At 37.8% G+C, this 18,884-nt stretch overlaps 1 protein-coding gene and 1 long non-coding RNA gene across 4 annotated transcripts in view; one reads left to right on the top strand and one right to left on the bottom strand.

Moving 5' to 3' along the window:
* LOC117563546 (ATP-binding cassette sub-family C member Sur) overlaps positions 1-4,256 on the top strand; it is a 61,180-nt gene extending 56,924 nt beyond the window's left edge. For all 3 annotated transcript variants that reach the window (XM_052002188.1, XM_052002187.1, XM_052002189.1), the window contains 3 exons: positions 1,730-2,024; positions 3,580-3,776; positions 3,833-4,256. In XM_052002188.1, coding sequence (XP_051858148.1) covers positions 1,730-2,024; positions 3,580-3,776; positions 3,833-3,994 — 654 coding nt within the window. In that variant the 3' untranslated portion in view covers positions 3,995-4,256. The remainder of the gene's footprint in view (positions 1-1,729; positions 2,025-3,579; positions 3,777-3,832) is intronic.
* On the bottom strand, positions 13-18,134 carry LOC127565099 (uncharacterized). The gene is made up of 3 exons (XR_007954499.1): positions 17,944-18,134; positions 1,728-2,367; positions 13-108 (listed from the first exon to the last, which is right to left on the bottom strand). It is a non-coding gene; the product is annotated as an uncharacterized LOC127565099 (long non-coding RNA).
* Positions 18,135-18,884: the final 750 nt, after the last annotated feature.

The following is an 18,884-nucleotide window of genomic DNA, read 5'->3' as shown; positions in this document are numbered from 1 at the left end:
GTCCATACAAAAATAACTCCAACAAGAAAGAAAGCTGCAGTCGAGTGTGCTCGTCTGTAAAATACCCGCTAACCATTTTGAATAAGTGGAAACAGTGCGGTATTGTTCCTAAAATATATTAAATTAATATACAGCAAAAGAACTGAAATATACCTTTGCTATATCAATGTTGTAATACGTTTAAAATATATCATAGAGTACTGGTATGTTTAGTACTCAGTATTGTCAGTTAAAGAAAGGACAAAAGTATTTCTTGAATAACTTATAAAATTGATATTCGATTGCATTCAAATTTTGAGACATCATTGAATGTACCGAAAATGGCGACTCTAGCTTCTTATAGTCTCTGGAATCTACGCATTCATTCGGACAGATGAACAGACGGACATGGAGTATACATATGTATACATATTCTTAATGGGGTCGGAGATGCTTCCTTCTCTATATATATTTTCTGCAAGCACAAAGTTAGAATACCCTTCTACATAATGGGTTGCGGGTATAAAAAGACCATCCCTTTGTTATTTGGGCTTCACTGCACTATGAGCCATTACCCATCTCGGTCTGTAATGAAATCAAACCAAAAAGTAAAAGTAGCAAAGCCTCTGGTTTTGCAAACTGTAACTGCAGCAGGACTTGGACTCTGCAACTTTGTCCATTGATAGTTGAGTATGCACTTTGTCCGCAAAACTAACCAAAGCCAAAAACCAATCTGAATAGCTCTGACTTTCGCCAGACAGCGCAGAATGTCAACAACTGATGAGAAAGTCGTCAAACGATGCATGTATCTATAGATACTTAAGCCCATTATCGTTGTGGCAAATTGAGTCCACATATTTGACTTTAAATTCTGGTAATATTTGAAAGCCAATCGATTTTAGAACAGTCTTTTCTCACATACATGAAATGTTATCATATTGATTAATTCTGATAATTATTTTAAATAACAAAAACTGTCCCGAATTTTAAAAATAAAGTTACTTGTGGTTAGAGATCCAAGCTGTAAACACTCGAAATAACTCCAACAAATCTTTTTTTTGCATATTGCAATTATATTTTTAACATTTCTCAGTGGACGTATATACAATACATATAGAAATACTAAAATATTCAATATGCTATACAACACACATTTGAAAGAAATCCATATATATAAATAATTAACGACTGACGGAGAACTCCACCAGATGCTCGCATAAGTAAAAGAAAGTTAGGTGAAGTCTAACAAGAAAGTAAGCTAAAACAGTGCAGCATTATTTTAAAATATATTAAATCAATATACTGAAACAATGCTAAAATATACTGGTTGACATATTTGGTATATAGATATATGAAATGCTGTATAAAATTGTTTCGTTAATAACCAATTTTTATATTAACTACACCAAATTTTCAAGAATCATCAATTATTCAATAGTATTTTTCTAGAGGCTTGACAATTTCTTTTCCTAAGTGAAGATTTACATGAATTATAATGTGGAGCGACGTCTATACGACCTTACTACAGTTGTCTTATTTTAAATCAGACAAGCGCAAAGAGAGCGTCATTACATATACTAAAAGAGTTTGGTTTCATAGCATACAATATATATATATGACGACTTTATATAGCTATTTTGTATATGCAAACATATTTCAATTGTCAATCGTTGTGAACAATTGATTGAACATTTATCTCAGCTGGCGACCCAACGAGTTTAACCCGACCAACTACATTTTGCACTTACAGATTGGCATCTGTGGCCGGACGGGCAGCGGCAAGTCCTCTTTGGCTTTATCCCTGTTTGGAGTATTACAGACGACAAGTGGACACATTTGCATTGATGATGTGGACATTGAGCAGATACGAGTGGACGAGCTGCGTACCAGATTATCGATAATTCCTCAGGATGTGCATTTGTTCAATGCAACAATTCGTGAAAATCTCGATCCGCATGGTTATTACTCGGATTTGCAGTTGTGGAATTGCCTTGAATTGGCACAGCTCAAGGAGTTTGTCAACGTTCAGCTGCTTTTGGGTCTGGGTAAGTCCAATTCACCGCACATTGCACCAGTTTTTTGACTTCGTTCCCCCCTCCTTCTCGCCCCGTGTCGCCATATTTCCAACCATTTGTTGTTTTTATTGTGTAGACAAACAAACTGACTGTCAGTTTTGGGTACTGCGGCTCAGTGACTCTGCTAGCTCTCTCCCTCTATGTGTGCCTTATGAAAAAATCATGTTTATTTTTGGCAGCAAACATGACGTTTGGCTTGGCCGACTCGCCAGCTTTTCCCCCCGACTTCCCAGAGTATGAGCCATTCCCATACAGCAGTCACCAGCAAGCAGCGTCCCAAACTTCTCCAACCATCTTGTCTGTTTGATGTTTGCTGAAAATAAAAAAAAAAAAGTAGATGTAACGTTCATGCATGTTTGATTTTTTGTGCTGATTGGCTCACATGTGCCACATATACATATAGTCTGTACATCGTGTGACTCGTATGCTACATGTGTATCCATCAAGTATATTTGCGTGAACCCAACTTGATTAACCACTCTGAATGGATAGCCAGACAGACAGATAGATATCTGTGCAATGCTGTACTCTGTTATGCACACAGTTATGGACGTACAACAAACTGGCGTCTAAATGTCATTTAAATGTTTCGCTTAGAGAGTCAGTTAAGTCAGTTTTTAGTCGTCTAAAAATAGAATCTGATGGAATCATTCGTTCGCATATTTCTGATTTAAAAAAGTAGTAAGAGTTGTAAACTGCATAAATGTATTTCAATGAGTGTACCGTTTGGCTCCTTGCATTGAATTCAACGATTTAACATACTTTTCTATGTCACCAGAAAGCAGTTTGGTAAATATTTATGAGGTATTTTTAGAAATGTTTCAAAAAGCCAACTAAAAAACATTTGTTTGAGAATTTATAACTTCACATGAAATTCAAAAGATAAATACTTAAATTTAAATTTTCACCCATCATAACAAAAATGATGATGAAAATTGATTGCCTTATTTCAGAATATATGTGCAGTAATTTTAACTCTATAATTTTAGCTCAGTATGATTAATATTGATTATATGAATTCGTTTTATTCTTGCCTTTCAATTTGCTAACTCTTTGTTTACGTGTCCAATGCAATCATTAATTTATTAGATACTCCACGATGCAATCAAACAGCTTTATAGACTTCTTCAGCGCTATCAATACGAGGGTCATTTAGTTATTGCCTGATTTCAATTAGTAGTGCGCTCACAGAGCGCTCAACTACTTTTTAAGTAGCAATCAGCTTAATCACAAAAGACTCTCAATCATGTTGACAAACCTTGGCCCAGCCACACTTTGCCATGTCCTGTCCTTGCACACATTACGCAGTTTTCTTGGGTTGCCCCTTCGACTTAATACGCCTCGTTAGGGCTTAAATGCGTGCTTAGCCGAGCAGCAATAACGTTACGCTTATTAAATGCAACTTTAATTACGCACTAAAAACCTGTTTTTATTATATATTTTTATTTTATTTGGATGGCCACCTGATGGCGTTGCGCCTTCATTTTGCTCTTTGGCTTGACTTGGCTTGGCTTGGCGGACACAGACACGGAAATCACTGACGGCGGCGTCAGCCTCAGTGCTGGGCATCGGCAATTGCTCTGCTTGGCACGTGCCATATTGCGGGGCTCCGTTTGCCTCGTCCTGGATGAAGCAACAAGTACCTTGGACAGCAGTACAGAGCGTGCTCTACTGAAGGCGGCAGACAAGGCCTTCCACGGCCGCACAATTATAACCATTGCCGTAAGTTGAGCTTTACTTGATGTTGCTATCGCTTCATTTCATTTATTTATTTACAGCACCGACTGAGCACTATTCTGGATTATGAACGCATTATAGTGCTGGAGCAGGGACGGATCGTTGAGGACGGTAATCCGCGACAGTTGCAGGAGCAATCTGGCTCTATATTCTACGGACTGCTTAACAAGGGGGATCAGTTGAATGGCTGTCAAAGTTGCTGATTGAAAGAATGTTACTTAATTGTAGTATGTAATTTGTAATTGAAGTTAAAAGCTGTTGGAACTGGGGCAAATGTACTTCTATTTCCTTTGTAGTTGTGCGCCCGTGTGTGTCAAATGTGATTTTTATCTAATACGAGTGTGTATAAATAATGTATTTATATTTTGTATTTTATATCTTAAAGTGTACTTTATGGTACTTTTTGCATTTTGTGCTTTTCAGTATTCGCTCTTATTTTTTTACTCAATAAAACAGATGTCAAAAGCAAACATTAAATTCTTGTTGCATACTTTTTGCCGGCAACTGCTAACTGGCAACTGGCAACCGGCAACTGTGCGTATACGCTACGTGACCACGTGACAGTACGCATAGTTACACGCACATCTGTACATGCTTTTGTAGCATGCCGCAAACGATCTGACAGCAATATGATTTGCACACATACATATGTATATATACATAGTTATGGATTAAAGGAAGTGCATCAGCGGTTTTGGCTTATTTCTTGCTTGTGATGTGTTGTGTGGGCTCATCACACAGCTTAGGTTGCAGATGACGTTGAACCTGAAGATGTAGCTGGCTTTAGCCGAGAGCACTGCAATTGCAGCGTAAGAACGTGACTTTAGTGAGCCGCCGTTGAAGTTTCTCTTGCGCGTTAAAGAAGCTGATTCAAGTTGGCTCATTTCTTAAGTATAAATATAATATTGGAGCGCATAACACATTTATAGTTTTAAATTTTAAATTTAAACTTCGCTGGCTTAACATTTCGGCCTAGTTCTTTTTTCTTGAGTTCACAGAAGTGTTAATGACATCTGGGTGAAATTTCAAGTCGACCTTATTATCAGTAATATATTAACGGTTGTGTTTATGAGACGACCAAACGACCAAGAGTGTATTTTTTAATATTTACAATGTCTGATTTAATTGAGCAGAGAAGTGCCATCAAATTTCGTTTGCGGATGAAGTTGCGGCTGCGGAAACTTTGAGGATGTTGGGGAAGACCTTTGGGGATTCTCCATGGCACAGAAAAAGTTTCTAAACGGTACAAAGTCCTTAAGGTCCTTAGCCTCGGGAACGTATTGATGACTTGGGACGCTCCGGACGACCATCAAAGATAACGGATGAGGAACACGTCAATGATGTGAAGGAATTAGTGCTCAAAAATCGTCGGTTGACAGTTAGAGACCTTACTGATATGATGGGAATATCAGAGGGATCTGTGATAACTAATTTGAAATACAAAAACATTCTTCGTGACCATTTAACCAAAAAAAAAAACTCATTTTGCCAAAAAATCGACGCAGATCATTCGGAAACACCCGTATTCCTTTATTTGGCTCCGTGTGACTTCTGACTATACTTAAAACTCAAGAGTCCACTCCAGAGAACGCATTTCTAGTCAATTGAAGATATAAAAGCTGAATTGAAGATGGCGCTAATGCCTAAAAAAAGTGACTATTTGGCATGTTTCGAGGATTTGAAATTAAAGTTTGCATAAGTGTATTTTATCGGAAGGGGATTTGATTTATAAAAAAAAAAAGATTATTTGTTTTAAAAACAAATTCACCTTGCTTTTTTTTCCATAGTATTTCAATTAGTATACATTTGTACTTAGTCTTTATTTTCGAATTATTTTCTAGTTATCATTGTTTTACCGTAAAGTCCCAAGTGCAATAGTTCTCATGAAATCATGTTATACGTACAGTATTTGCATTGAAGTCGTCTAAAGAACATTAGTCAGTTGAGCACCACAACAATAATGGTTATTTCCCATGAAAGCAAATCCATTTAGCTCTCTTGGCACTTTTAAACAGCCGCTTGAGAATGCAAGTCGTGCAACAGTTGCAAAATATAAGAGTGCAACAAAAACATTTGCAGACTGCAACAAACTGGCACTCCCGTATATAAATCAGGCCAATTAGAAACGGAACTCAAATCACATCGGACTGTGGTGAATAATTGCATGAATATGCAATGAAAATGTGGCAACAATATTTTTGCATTTTTATTTGCTCCCCAACAATTCATGCTTACCTCACAGCAACTGGCACAAAAGCAAAATATTATTGACGAATAAATTGATTGTTAAATGGGCTTCAGTAGGGCTGAACAGGGGAACCACAGGCAAAGTCGAGTCCATGGATGGAAGGTGCATGAATTTTTGCGATATTAAGCGTTCACTTTTGTATGCATATCTCAAGTAGTTGGCCTGGAGCCATTTAGCCTGCCAGGCAATTAAACTTAATTGGCAATGAGGAGCAAAATGCGAAAGGATTTTTCTCAATACATATATACACTTTTTTCTTTTTTGGTGTACTGCTTTGATTTTTGAAGTGTTGTATGGGGCGCGGCTGGCAAATTGGTTTGATTCAGTCAAAATGGGTTAATTGATATGCAAAAGAGGCAAAGAGAAATCGGGAGAACTATTTCCTATATTGCATACACTTTTAATAATTGCCAAAAAGAAAAGCGCAACGCCAATGTGATTTTACATTTTCTTTGACATTTACTTTTATGTCATTTTATTTAAAGTTACCAATAAAATTTGAAAGAAATATATAAGTAAGTAAGTGATTGAGTTTTCGGTTAATATGTATATAAACGAAAATGCTGGCAAAAGTGAGTAAATGCTTTGAGATAAGAATGTTTCTGAATTTACTGTGAAAAATTTTATAATCACTTTTTTTTTTACCCGACTTAATTTTAAATGTAAATTTAATGCTATAGTCGAGTGTGCTCGTGATCGCAACAAAATTTTTACTTATTCAAGCGACTGTAGCTTTCTTAAATGGTTCACCTAACAATTATGATTACAAATTATTGTATCACATGTTTAACTGTGATTTTAATTTATAATTTATTTATTGTCATTTGGTTTCTCTGTGATCTACAAGAAAATGTTATTTAAAAATACATACTAAATCATTTATTACATTTTACATAATATCAATAAAATTTGAAAGAAAAATATAAGTATTAGTAAGTAAGTGATTGAGTTTTCGGTTAATATGTATGTCGGAGTCTGTTCTACCGAAGTCTGTGTATTCATTATCGCGAAGCGAGTTTCGATGCTCTCACAGGCGATTGCACGAGCACACTGCCCGCTCGATCCTTTTACTGTCTACGCCATAGCCATCGAACCACACTCGGCGACAGCGTCTCAACGCTGTCGCCCCGCAATAACTGTACTTGGCAAAGCGACAAAATGCGGACAACCGACAAAGCGCAAATGAAGAATGATGCAATCTAACATGCACACTCTTAATTACGCATTGACAATGTGCCGAAACGCACAAGCAACTACGCATTGCCAAAATGCCAAAGTGCACCTACAACTACGCAGCAATGTGCCGAGACGCACGCACAGCTGCGCAGTGACGTCAGTGTGTCGAATCTGCATTACTTACTCTCCGACACGGCCATTCTGACATATACACGTCCTCGTGTCTATAATAACTATCTCAATTTCAATCTCACTTTCCAATTTCAATTCCTCAGAAAAACCCAGTCAAATAATCTCAAATCCATGTAGTCTTCCATAACATAACTTTACTTTAACATATCTCAGGTTATATTCTCTTATAAGCCATTTCTTTAATTTCCATTCCATTTAAACATTTTCAAATTTTACATTAATCAGTTCAAAACATCAGTTCCTAATCCAAAGTACATACATAACCAGGCTTTTATTAGCCAACTTTTAAATACAAACAAATTAAATTGTCAATCGCCAAAAACATTGACTTCACTTCTCTTATTATGCTCGTCCATCGCCCAAAACTTGGCTTCACGAAATCCAACAACCACATTACTCGTCCATCGCCCAAACTTGGCTTCACGAAATCCAACAACCACAATGCTCGTCCATCGCCCAAAACTTGGCTTCACGAATTCATCAACCATATTTCTCTTACATCGCCCAACTCTTGGCTTCTCAAATTCATCAACCATATTTCTCGTACATCGCCCAACTCTTGACTTCTCAAATTCATCAACCATATTTCTCGTCCATCGCCCAATACTTGGCTTCACGAATTCATCAACCATATTTCTCGTCCATCGCCCAATACTTGGCTTCACGAATTCATCAACCATATTTCTCGTCCATCGCCCAATTCTTGGCTTCACGAAATCAACAATCGCATTTCTAAAGCAACTCTCGTCCATCGCCAATCACATGACTTCACGAATTCTCTTTTGTTTCAACAGACTTTTCCAATAGATTTTTCCAATAGACTTTTCTCTTTATGATTTACATCTAACTCTTCTGTGATTTGCACATCCGGTAGCCTTCGCAAACCTTCGTGTGGGTACCTGCAACGTCCATTGCTCTGTGTAGACTCCAAAATGTATCGGTCTCTGTCCAACACCTAACCACCAAAAAGTCCTCTGAACCACGGGTCCAATTCCGTTTGCCGTCTCTCACCGCTTCTAAGCAACCCAAAGCCACCCACACAGAATCATACCTTAGCCTTAATCTTATCAAGCTCTGTCTTCTCACATCACCTTAGCCTTACTCTTATCAAACTCTGTCTTCTCACATCTAACGACTTCTTTCATGTTCCTAGGATCAACGACACTAGCAACTCGACCTTCTCCAACCTTGAATGCATCTCCTTCGCCTTCATCCCATAACCAATGCAATCTCAAGAAAAAAAAACATTTTGAATGTTAAATGAGAATCTGCCTTGACTAGAACGTCCAATACAAGTTGCAACCGCTAATATGCGTCATCTTTCGATATAAAATATTGACTATTGCTTTAGTAATATTGAGGCTTCTTTTTATTTATTTTTTTTTTTTTTTAATTTTCGAACATTTTTGTTTCAATCTGATCGGAATTAGCATGTAGAACGGTTTCACACACGTTCACAACTTTAGTTTTGACAGTCTTAAAACAATCGCAAGAAACATCCACTAACAACCCTTGATCCAACACTTCTCTGCCAACTACAATATTTTCTTTCATACAGTAATCTGGTACAATACGAAGCAAAACAACCAAAGAATCATCATCAAACATGAGCACTGTAATTACTGGCACTACCCATCCTCTACCAAGGAATAACGCCTCTTACCAACCAACTTATTAAAAACGCTTTCTTCAAATAATGAGCGCTCAGCTCCAAATGAAATGTAATTGGAAATCTCTCACCCGCATACTCGATTGAGGCTACACCATAGCTCACAGCTCTACTCCATTTTTCGATCGTACATCCAGTTCTTCTGGACAATTAGTGGCAATGTGTCCTGGCTCCTGACATCTGTAGCAAGCCACATTCGCCCTTTCATGACGAGACCGCTCCGATCGCCACTCCTTTCCAATTTCCGGAATTTGTGCACTCATTTCAGTTTTACAGTTCTGTTTTATTATGACCAAGTCCTCTACGCTGACAACATTCGAGTTCCACAGTTCCAGCACTCATAGGCTCCAGCTCCCCGTTTGATACAGAACGACGTTATCCCAGCGCTGAGAACACTTGCAACTCCGCCCGCAATTCACGTCGATCGGTCACATGCGTTGCACGTACCATTCGCTGCAGACCCCGATCGAAATTAGCCTATCCAAGAACCAACGCAATGGCAATTTGATCGAAATTTAAATTTCGCAGTTTTGTGCACAGTATTGACACAACAACTCGCAACAACAGGCTAACTTTCACGACTCCACGACTAACTTGGACGACTCTTTAAAAAATATTCACATAGACGGCGGCTGGCGTCTCAGATATCTCGTACCGCTGCTCAAACAATTGCCGGAACTGTTGCCAGGTTATAACAGAGTAACACATTTTGTAACCACTGGACCGCTAAGCCTTCCAAAGCTTTACTCAACACTATTATAAGAGCACTGTCACTTAATAATTTTTCTCGCAAAGTTTCACACCACACCAGCATCGTCTGGATTATATTTCGGCAAACAGATCTCACTATTTATTTCAACTCGCTCGCCGGAATCTTAATCAGAGCCAAAAAATTCAGATTTTTGTTGCTCTATTAACGCGAAGACATCCCTTGAAGTACTTTGGTCAGGGCCGAATCCCACTTCTGATGTCGGAGTCTGTTCTACCGAAGTCTGTGTATTCATTATCGCGAAGCGAGTTTCGATGCTCTCACAGGCGATTGCACGAGCACACTGCCCGCTCGATCCTTTTACTGTCTACGCCATAGCCATCGAACCACACTCGGCGACAGCGTCTCAACGCTGTCGCCCCGCAATAACTGTACTTGGCAAAGCGACAAAATGCGGACAACCGACAAAGCGCAAATGAAGAATGATGCAATCTAACATGCACACTCTTAATTACGCATTGACAATGTGCCGAAACGCACAAGCAACTACGCATTGCCAAAATGCCAAAGTGCACCTACAACTACGCAGCAATGTGCCGAGACGCATGCACAGCTGCGCAGTGACGTCAGTGTGTCGAATCTGCATTACTTACTCTCCGACATGTATATAAATGAAAATGCTGGCATAAGAGAGATTAAAATGTTTCTGTGTTTACTGTGAATAAATTTATAATGACTTTCTATTTTACCCGACTTAAATTTAATTGTAAATTTGATGCTACAGTCGAGTGGGCTCGTGATCGCTACAAAATTTTCAAGAATCATAAATACCATAATTATTCAAGCGACTGTAGTTTGCTTATTTGGGGTACAATTATAATTACTAATTATTTTATGACATGTTTAACAGTGATTTTAATTTATAATTTATTTATAGTCATTTGGTTTTTCTGTGATCTACAAGCAAATTTAATTTAAAAATATATATTAAATCATTTATGATATTTCACATTTCTAGAATGTTTAAATTAGCACTCAAGCTCATTAAAGAATATTTAAGAATAATAGCCAAACCCTTTTACGATGAGTATAATGAGCTTGTACTCGATACAAGTTTTATAGAAAGCTCTCAAGTGTTTGCTAATAAATTATTCGCTGTGCACAATTTTGACGCAGCATTTTCGCATTAAGGGCGTGTTAACTGCTTTTGACTAATTGCCGAAGCGTCACAAATCGCTGCCAAAAGTTTCGAGTCAGTCCCTGTGATGGCGTCGAGTCGAGTCGAGTCGCGACGCGACGCAGAGCTGCCACACTAGTCAACCAGCCAAGCAACCAAGCAACCAAGCAGCCAACTAGGCCGACAGCCAGCCAAAACAGTCAGCCACCATTGTGGCTAATCCAAATAATTGGCATGGGCACTGTCGTTCCTCCCCCGTCCTTGTCCTTGTCGTCATTCGCTATTCCCAACCTCATCCCAGTTCCATTCGCAATTCACGTCCCCTTTTACATCCACGTCTCCATCTTCATCTTCGCTCTCATCCTCATCAGCGATGTTAATCACTCATGCTGCTGTCAGGCTATGTTCTATGTCGAAATATACATACCAAGTGTATGAGGATATGTGTGTCTCGAAGTACATATGTGTGTGTGTCTGCTGTTCTACACATGTTTGTGCATGTCGTCCCGTCTAATCGCACTGACTAACCTATGTGTACATTGGGTTAATTCATTGTGCTTGCCGCGCCTCGTCGAGACTCGTTTATTTCTTAGTTAAGTTCTTTGATTTGTTGATTTATTTGTTGCTCTCGCTTTGTTGTTATTCCTCCATTTTTTTTGCTTAATGTGTGTATGTGTATGTGTTTATGCTGACACACTCATCAAGCTTTTGTTTTTAGCCTTCTTTCTGCCTTTTTTGTTGAGGCGTTTTCCTTTTCCATTGTATTTTCTTTTTTTTTTTTTTTTTGCTAACTCAGGCATTTTCGTTCGTTTGTTCGTTTCTTATGGATTTTCGCATGCTCTAACTCTAAAGAGGGTTCCATCAGAGTAGGGATTAACTTATATTAAGGAAGAGACAGCAATTGATTATTGGAATTCCCATTAAACGAAGAATCTGCGATGTCAAAAGTATAAAGAGCGTAATGCTTAATTATCGTTATTGATTCTATGTTTCGTTAAATGCCATCGGGGAATTAATATCGACATCATTATGAATCACTAACGTTGATTACATTAGAAAGAAAATATCACTATATAGGCATTTTAAGGTACTCTTTAGAAGTGTAGCTGAAACATAATCAGACATTATTATTTCTTTGAAGAGCTTTGTATGATTTGAACAATCACGAAATTTTGTGGACTAAGCAATATTTTTGTTAAGGACAAATTTCTGATATACTTCTTTGATGCTTATTCCGTAATTATAAGGTTTTCTTTTCTTTTGGTAAATACTCGAAAAGAGTTTGAGTGTGTGTACTGAATAGAACCTTGACTTTATTGCGTTTGCAATGACGGCTTCTTGAAATTTGCTACACTTTTGGTTTTCCTTGTGTCTATCTTGTTTATTTTGGCTATTGTTGCTGATGAAATTAATTGTTTGCATGTGCACATGTATTTAGTACATACAACACATACATATGTGTGTATAAGTGGGCGAGTGTGTGTGCGTGTGAAAGTGTGCGAGAAAGTGCTGGGAAAGCACTTAAGCAAAAATAAAAGTTGCAAGTTAATTATTTCATTAATTAGGCGCCTAGACTGATGATGTTGATTGATACGCATAGCATGCAAAAGTGTTGAAAGTGCTGCGGGCTTCATATTCTGAGCAGGCATTGTAGACGTGTGCGCATCTCCTCCCCCCCTTCGCCATCATCCACCAGGGCATATAACTAGTTCCTCCTTCTGCATTCATATTAAATTGGAAACGTTCTTCTCTTGTCACTTTTTGCCTGGCCTTGTTCTCTCTGTCCTTGAGCGTACTCTTTTTTGCCAGTGTTGTAAAATGCGTTCAAGTGCGCAACGTGTTTCATGACGTCTTTATGTGATTTTTATACCCGTAGTAGGGTATTTTAACTTAGTACCGACAGGAAATGTATGTAACAGGCAGAAGGAGGCATTTCCGATCTTATAAAGTATATATGTTCTTAATCTGCCGATACGATATAGCCATGTCCGTCTGTCTTTCTGTCTGTCCATCTGTATGGACACCTAGATCTCAGAGACTATAAGAGAAAGAGATATAATTTTTTCTCGACAGCACTTGTAATGCGCGAACACAGTTAAAGTTTGTTTCAAATTTTTAACACGACCACTGCCTCCACCGTAAATTGATAAAAATGATAAGGGAATAATAACTAAAGTGTTTGTGATACCTGAGCAGTCAATTTGGTATATTCATAAATACACAAAATATGGTCCCCAGCCTATTTTAGTATATTTGCGGTATATTATTTGGTATATTTATAGAATAATACCGTACTGTTTTGCTTTTTTTCAATATTGGTAGCGGGTATCTCAACGTCGAGTCCGCTCGACTATAGCTTTCTTTCTTGTTTCTTCTTTTCGCGTGTTTCTTTTTATCACTTCGTCTGTATTGCGGTTTGTTTTTATTAAATTTTCCACAACTAGTAAACGCATACAAACATACTCTCACACACATACACATGTACAATTGGATTTAATGTGCTCGAGCGGTTGCCAGTCCTTTCACTGTCTGTCGCTTTAATAAAAGAAATCTGTCAAACTCAAACGCTCGTAAATGTCGTAAACCCCGATACCCTAACCCCAAGCGTTCTGCCCCTATTGTAGATGTCTATGCTGTTTCGTAACTGTTTGCTGCCCGTTTACACCCACCCACCTCTTGTGTTAGCTAATCATATTGTGTGCTCAAATCAAATTTTTCAATTCAATGAATTTGTGTATAGTTCTTCTTTTAGAAAATCGATTCAATATCTACGATGCTATAAAAGTGAATCTAAGGAATGTAATAAATTCGGGAGTATCCAATAAAATATTTAGTTTAAACATCTTACAAGTTTATTTTTTGTTAAATATTAATTCACTTATATTTATATTTGTTTATATTCCAAAGTTAGTAAATTAATAAAATCAGAGAAAATATCTAAAACTTGTTGTTATGCATCCATATTTATGTTATTGTCCAAGTAATGCTGCAACAAAAGGCTATGGAAAGCCTTTTAATGCGAAGTTGACCCCATCGTTTGGTCAGTTTGGTCTTTGGATTCACTGATTGTGAGCTGCTGTTGGAGTGCCTAAATTCAGATGAAAATCCAAGATGAAAGCAAAGTCTGAAACAGAAGAGCAGCTCGAGTATCAGCATTGGGCACGCATGATAATCGGAAAATGCCTTCATATCAGTTGAAGCGGTAAATTCATATACGAATGACAACTCAGCAATTTTATTTGATTGTGGTGGACGGGTGAAAGATGAACAGGTGTGCGGACAGTAAGCAGCCTAGAGCGATGGCTATCGTTACGATTTTATTGGTCGAATGATTTTCGGTTGAGCATTTGTTGATACACCCATAAACATATTGATTTAATTTGCAGCTTAAATTGACGGGTTTCTTTAACGGATTATTGGTAATACGATCGGCTTTGTCTTGGTAACCGGAACAAGCAGGCCATTAAATTGATGCTTAAGAGCGACCGCAGGCGAACAGTGCATCTGAAAAGTATGCAACAAATATCCGCAGAATGCGCAATGCAACAAATATATTTGTAAACCAAGTCAAAGCCAAAAACCAAAGCGTTGCAAGCTCTTAAAAAAAAACAAAAAAAAAGTTAACAAAAGCAAAACAGAAACTCAGAAAGTAATCCACAAAACCGGCATCGCATATGCGGCATTGACAATGTGATGAGAGGCCATACACACACACACGCACACTCAAACAAACACGCACATGCTGGGCAAACAGAGTGGATATTGACCCAGTGAACGAGTAAGGAACATACCGGTCTGTGAAAGTGGAACATATTGCGAGATGCGTTCCACTTACACTGAATGCTGTATCTGCAAAAGCGAGAGAGAGTCTCTCTTTGCCCAGCATCCGGACATTGCCGAAGCCTACAGCTGACAGCAGACACGAAGTGTAGTTCGGCAACTCAGAAGACCTTCGGCTGCATAACAGACCTGTTCTTTTGCGATTGTGGTACATGCTGTTGCGCTTGGGCGCTGCGTATCGGCATCTGTAGGCGACAGTTGCCGACATTTGGGCGCTGCTGTCCGCGTTCAGTTGTTTCGTGTCTGTCTACGCGTGCGGTTATCAGTTCAAACAATTGTCGCGTGCGATATTTTGTGAGAAAAGCTCAAGAATTTTCACGTGATTTTGACGAGAATTTCAATATCAATTAACAGCGCTTCACTGTGCCACCGAGTGTACTATGATTGTGTTTTTGTGCTGCTAAATCGTTAGCCTAATAGTAAAAGGCAACTTCAAGAAAAATCGCATATGCAAATATTGAAATTGAAACAGCAGCGATTCGCTTTGTCTCGCAGTGCGCATTTCGCATTTCCGCTTATCGCGCGCCACTCTACGGTGACTCTGACCTAACTCAAGTGAATGCTGGCTGCTATAAGTTCTGTTGACGCGTGACACATACGCCACGTACTTCTCGTGGCTCTGCGGTCGTTTTACCTCAACCTTAAAATCTTTTTCCATGGCGCTTTGGCTCATTTTGCCTAAATGGCTTGCCACTGATTTGTGAATTGTGATAAGACTTAAAACCAATCATAGTAGCTGAAAACGTATATTTCCCAGACAGGTACTTTTCTAAGAAAGCCAAATACTATTTTATTGTAATTATATGAATTCCTCAGAAAATAGAACTAAAATGTCATTGGTTGGCTTTTTAAAGCCTATTTAATGATTTTAAGTGCAAACTTCTTTTATTTTTGACGCTGTCATATTGGGAATTCAATTCAGACATAATTTAATAATTTAATTTCCGCTCATTTTTAAGAATGTACTCTCGATTGAGCTGTCGGCTAGGCTCAGCGTGACTGCCATTTAATAATATGATTTCATTATTTATCACTTTATCTTTTCTCTTTTTTTGTGATAATTCTCGACAATCTTTTGCCTGCAATATAATGAATAAATTTATTACAAGAAAAGCTTTTGATAATTACGTATATCATTTGTCATCATGATTTAGCACTTCGGCTTTGGCCTTTTCAATAAGTGTGCTTCATTAGTTAGACATCCACGGGGGGCAGGTCTTTCAGGTCCTTTTATATTGTTGTTCAGCTTCCAGCTTGTAAGGAAAAACAGGACAGACGGAATGTTTTTTTTATTGATGGTGTATATTTACATTAATAATTTAATAATATAAAGGTATTTATATATCTTTAACAGTGACAGAAAATTGTGTAACAACACCCAAGTGAATCAAATAATGCGTAGTGATTAATAACAAATACTGAAATTAAAGTCGGCAATTAATTATGCCAACTAAAAAGTTACTCTAGCTGAAAGCAGGTCGCATAGTTTACTCCTTCCAGATGTACTGAACAATCAAGTGCACTAAACATTAATCCACGACTAATTGAAATTGTGTACTTTAGCAATTATCAGACAACGGGTTACTCTTCGCATCTTCGGTTGCTCGCGATGCTTCGCCCTTCTTTCGAAAGTGGAAGTAATTAAATACTTGCACAAAAGTGCGACGCAGACACTGCAGAAGAGCGAGGAGCAAGGGAGAACGACTTCATGCCATACTGTTTGAATTTTTAATTAAAAACAACAACAAGATGTTAGCGAAAAGCGTGCGTGGACTCAACCTCAACCTCAAGCTGCTCAACCTCATGCAAGTCATGTCTAAGGGTTGCAGGAAAGGCAGAGCAAAGAGAAGGGCAAAAGTCAAAGCGCTCTAATTAATTTACTGAATAAACAAATGCTTAAGCAGCATTGTTACGAAATGCTATTAAACTTGACCTAAAAATGCCCCCAAAAAATGTTTGTTTGCTCAAAGAGGTTACAGAAGCCGCACATAAGCCAAAGAACTTTTCTTCAAGGTGCAACACATGCAGCCTGCTTGTGTGCGTGTGTGTGTGTGTGTGTGTTGTTTGCATTTTGCATTAGCATAATTAAAATCCAACACATAGCCTAACGGCAAACACACTGCGTGCATGTCGACGTGCAGTGTGTTGCTATTAACTGGGCTGCTAAAGTCAACATAGGCGCAACTTGACCCACGGGCTCTGCGACCGCAAAGTATGCAACAAACTCTATTACATATGGCACCAAGCACCCACACACACACTCTCACACACACACTTACTCATTCAGGCACACACACACACAAGCGTGTATATCCTTGAACTTTATTGTTTGCACATCAGCGGTTTGCCAAAGCTCTGTGCGTGCTGCTTTTTGAGCACTTCCAGGCCTCCTCAGAGCCGCCCATGCCCACGCCCTCTTTTATGTGTTTCCCTGCGCGTGTATGAGTGTGCGAGTGTGTATGTGTGCTTGTACTTTTTTATTGCATGCTGTCAGGCGCAGCAACATATCGGTTTACCATTGAAAAATATATGCTCGCATTTTTCAGACAGTTTTCACAAAATTGTACAGAAAGTTATTTTATTTTTTTACTTTGTTTATTTTTATTTTACTTTTTTTTGCCTCGCAGTCTTCATTTGGGCTGCAGGGCATGGTACATATTTATTATTTTCACCATTTTTTTCTATCTTTTATTTTCTGAGTGCCTTGCGACAAATCTTTTAATATTATGCAGAGACCAAGAGGTGTGAGTTTATCTTGTGTAACCCAGTGAAGGAATAGTATTTTGCAAATATGATGATCAATTTATGTACCAATTATATTTCGTATGACAGCTTTTACCATCACTTTAATTTGTGCTGTTCATTTAGAATTGCAAATTCAATAAATTACATATTTTGTTTCAATTATTAACGTATATTGTGTGATTATAAGTTGCTGAATAAATTATGCTTGAGCGAAGTATAAATTTACAGTTTAATAAATTATTTAATTTTTTACAGAACGTTGTCATGCATAATTAAAGAGTTTCTATTAACTTCAAAATGATTTAACTTAAGGGTATAAATGTTAGGTGTATTTGATTTACATTTCTAAGTTATTATTCTTTGTAATTAAACTTTTTAAAAAAGTTATTTAGTTACTTAGAAACTATTTAGTCGATTGGTTTATCGAATATCCAATATTAACATTATCAATTTAACAACTTTATGTCAACGCAAACTCAATTCCATCTATTACAAGATGATTGCATTTCGAATCGAATATTCGAGACTTGGACATTTGCTTTGATTGCTTTCAATTGATTATGAGCACAGTTGAATAGATGCTAAATCAAAACTAAATCCAATTGCCTGCCAATTTGATATGAAGCTCAGTTTTCTCTGCCTCTTCTCCCAATGCGCATTAGAATAACTCTGGCTTTTCTCATTTTTCCAATATGTCATTTGCCGCTTGCCGTTTGCTTTTTGCTTTCTGCTGTTGTGATACAGTTTTCTGTGTGCCAGCTTTAACACATAACTCGACATACACGCACATTGGGAATGCGTTCGTTTTCATTTTCAATGCTTTGCCATAAGTTTCCGGCGAATATACTTATTTTTGTTATGTTGTTTTTGTGTTTGTGGCATACAGCTGTTTGAAGTTGCTGCACGTTTGTGGAGTGTTTTATGTGCAACACACTTGTGCGCAGGCAGCTCTTGCACCTTAAAATAATGCCACAGCTAGCTTAACTATAGGGTCGTATAGTTCTTTTAGTTGGAGTCATCTCAAGGTGGGAGAAACGCGGATAACTAAACGCGGTGGACTGCTTTATAATCTGTTGAATTTAAGTTAACAAAACAGATAAACAAAAATGCAGTTAAATTTAGTTTTACACATTTTATTATGTTTCATTTTTCGCAATATAACTTTTTAGCTGTGGACTGCTTAATACTCTTTTGAATTTAAATAAAACTGATTAAAGAGAAATTTTTATTATGTTTTATTATGTTTCACTTTTCGCTATTTCGCAATGTTACTTATTAACCTCGATTACGCACACTTTGTTATCGATATTTTAGTTTCTTCTTCTCTTCGTCTCTTA

This window comes from Drosophila albomicans, chromosome 2L (genome assembly GCF_009650485.2).
Source record: "Drosophila albomicans strain 15112-1751.03 chromosome 2L, ASM965048v2, whole genome shotgun sequence".
In the NCBI taxonomy this organism is placed as follows: Eukaryota; Metazoa; Arthropoda; class Insecta; order Diptera; family Drosophilidae; genus Drosophila; species Drosophila albomicans.
This window is presented reverse-complemented; position numbering and strand designations above follow the sequence as displayed.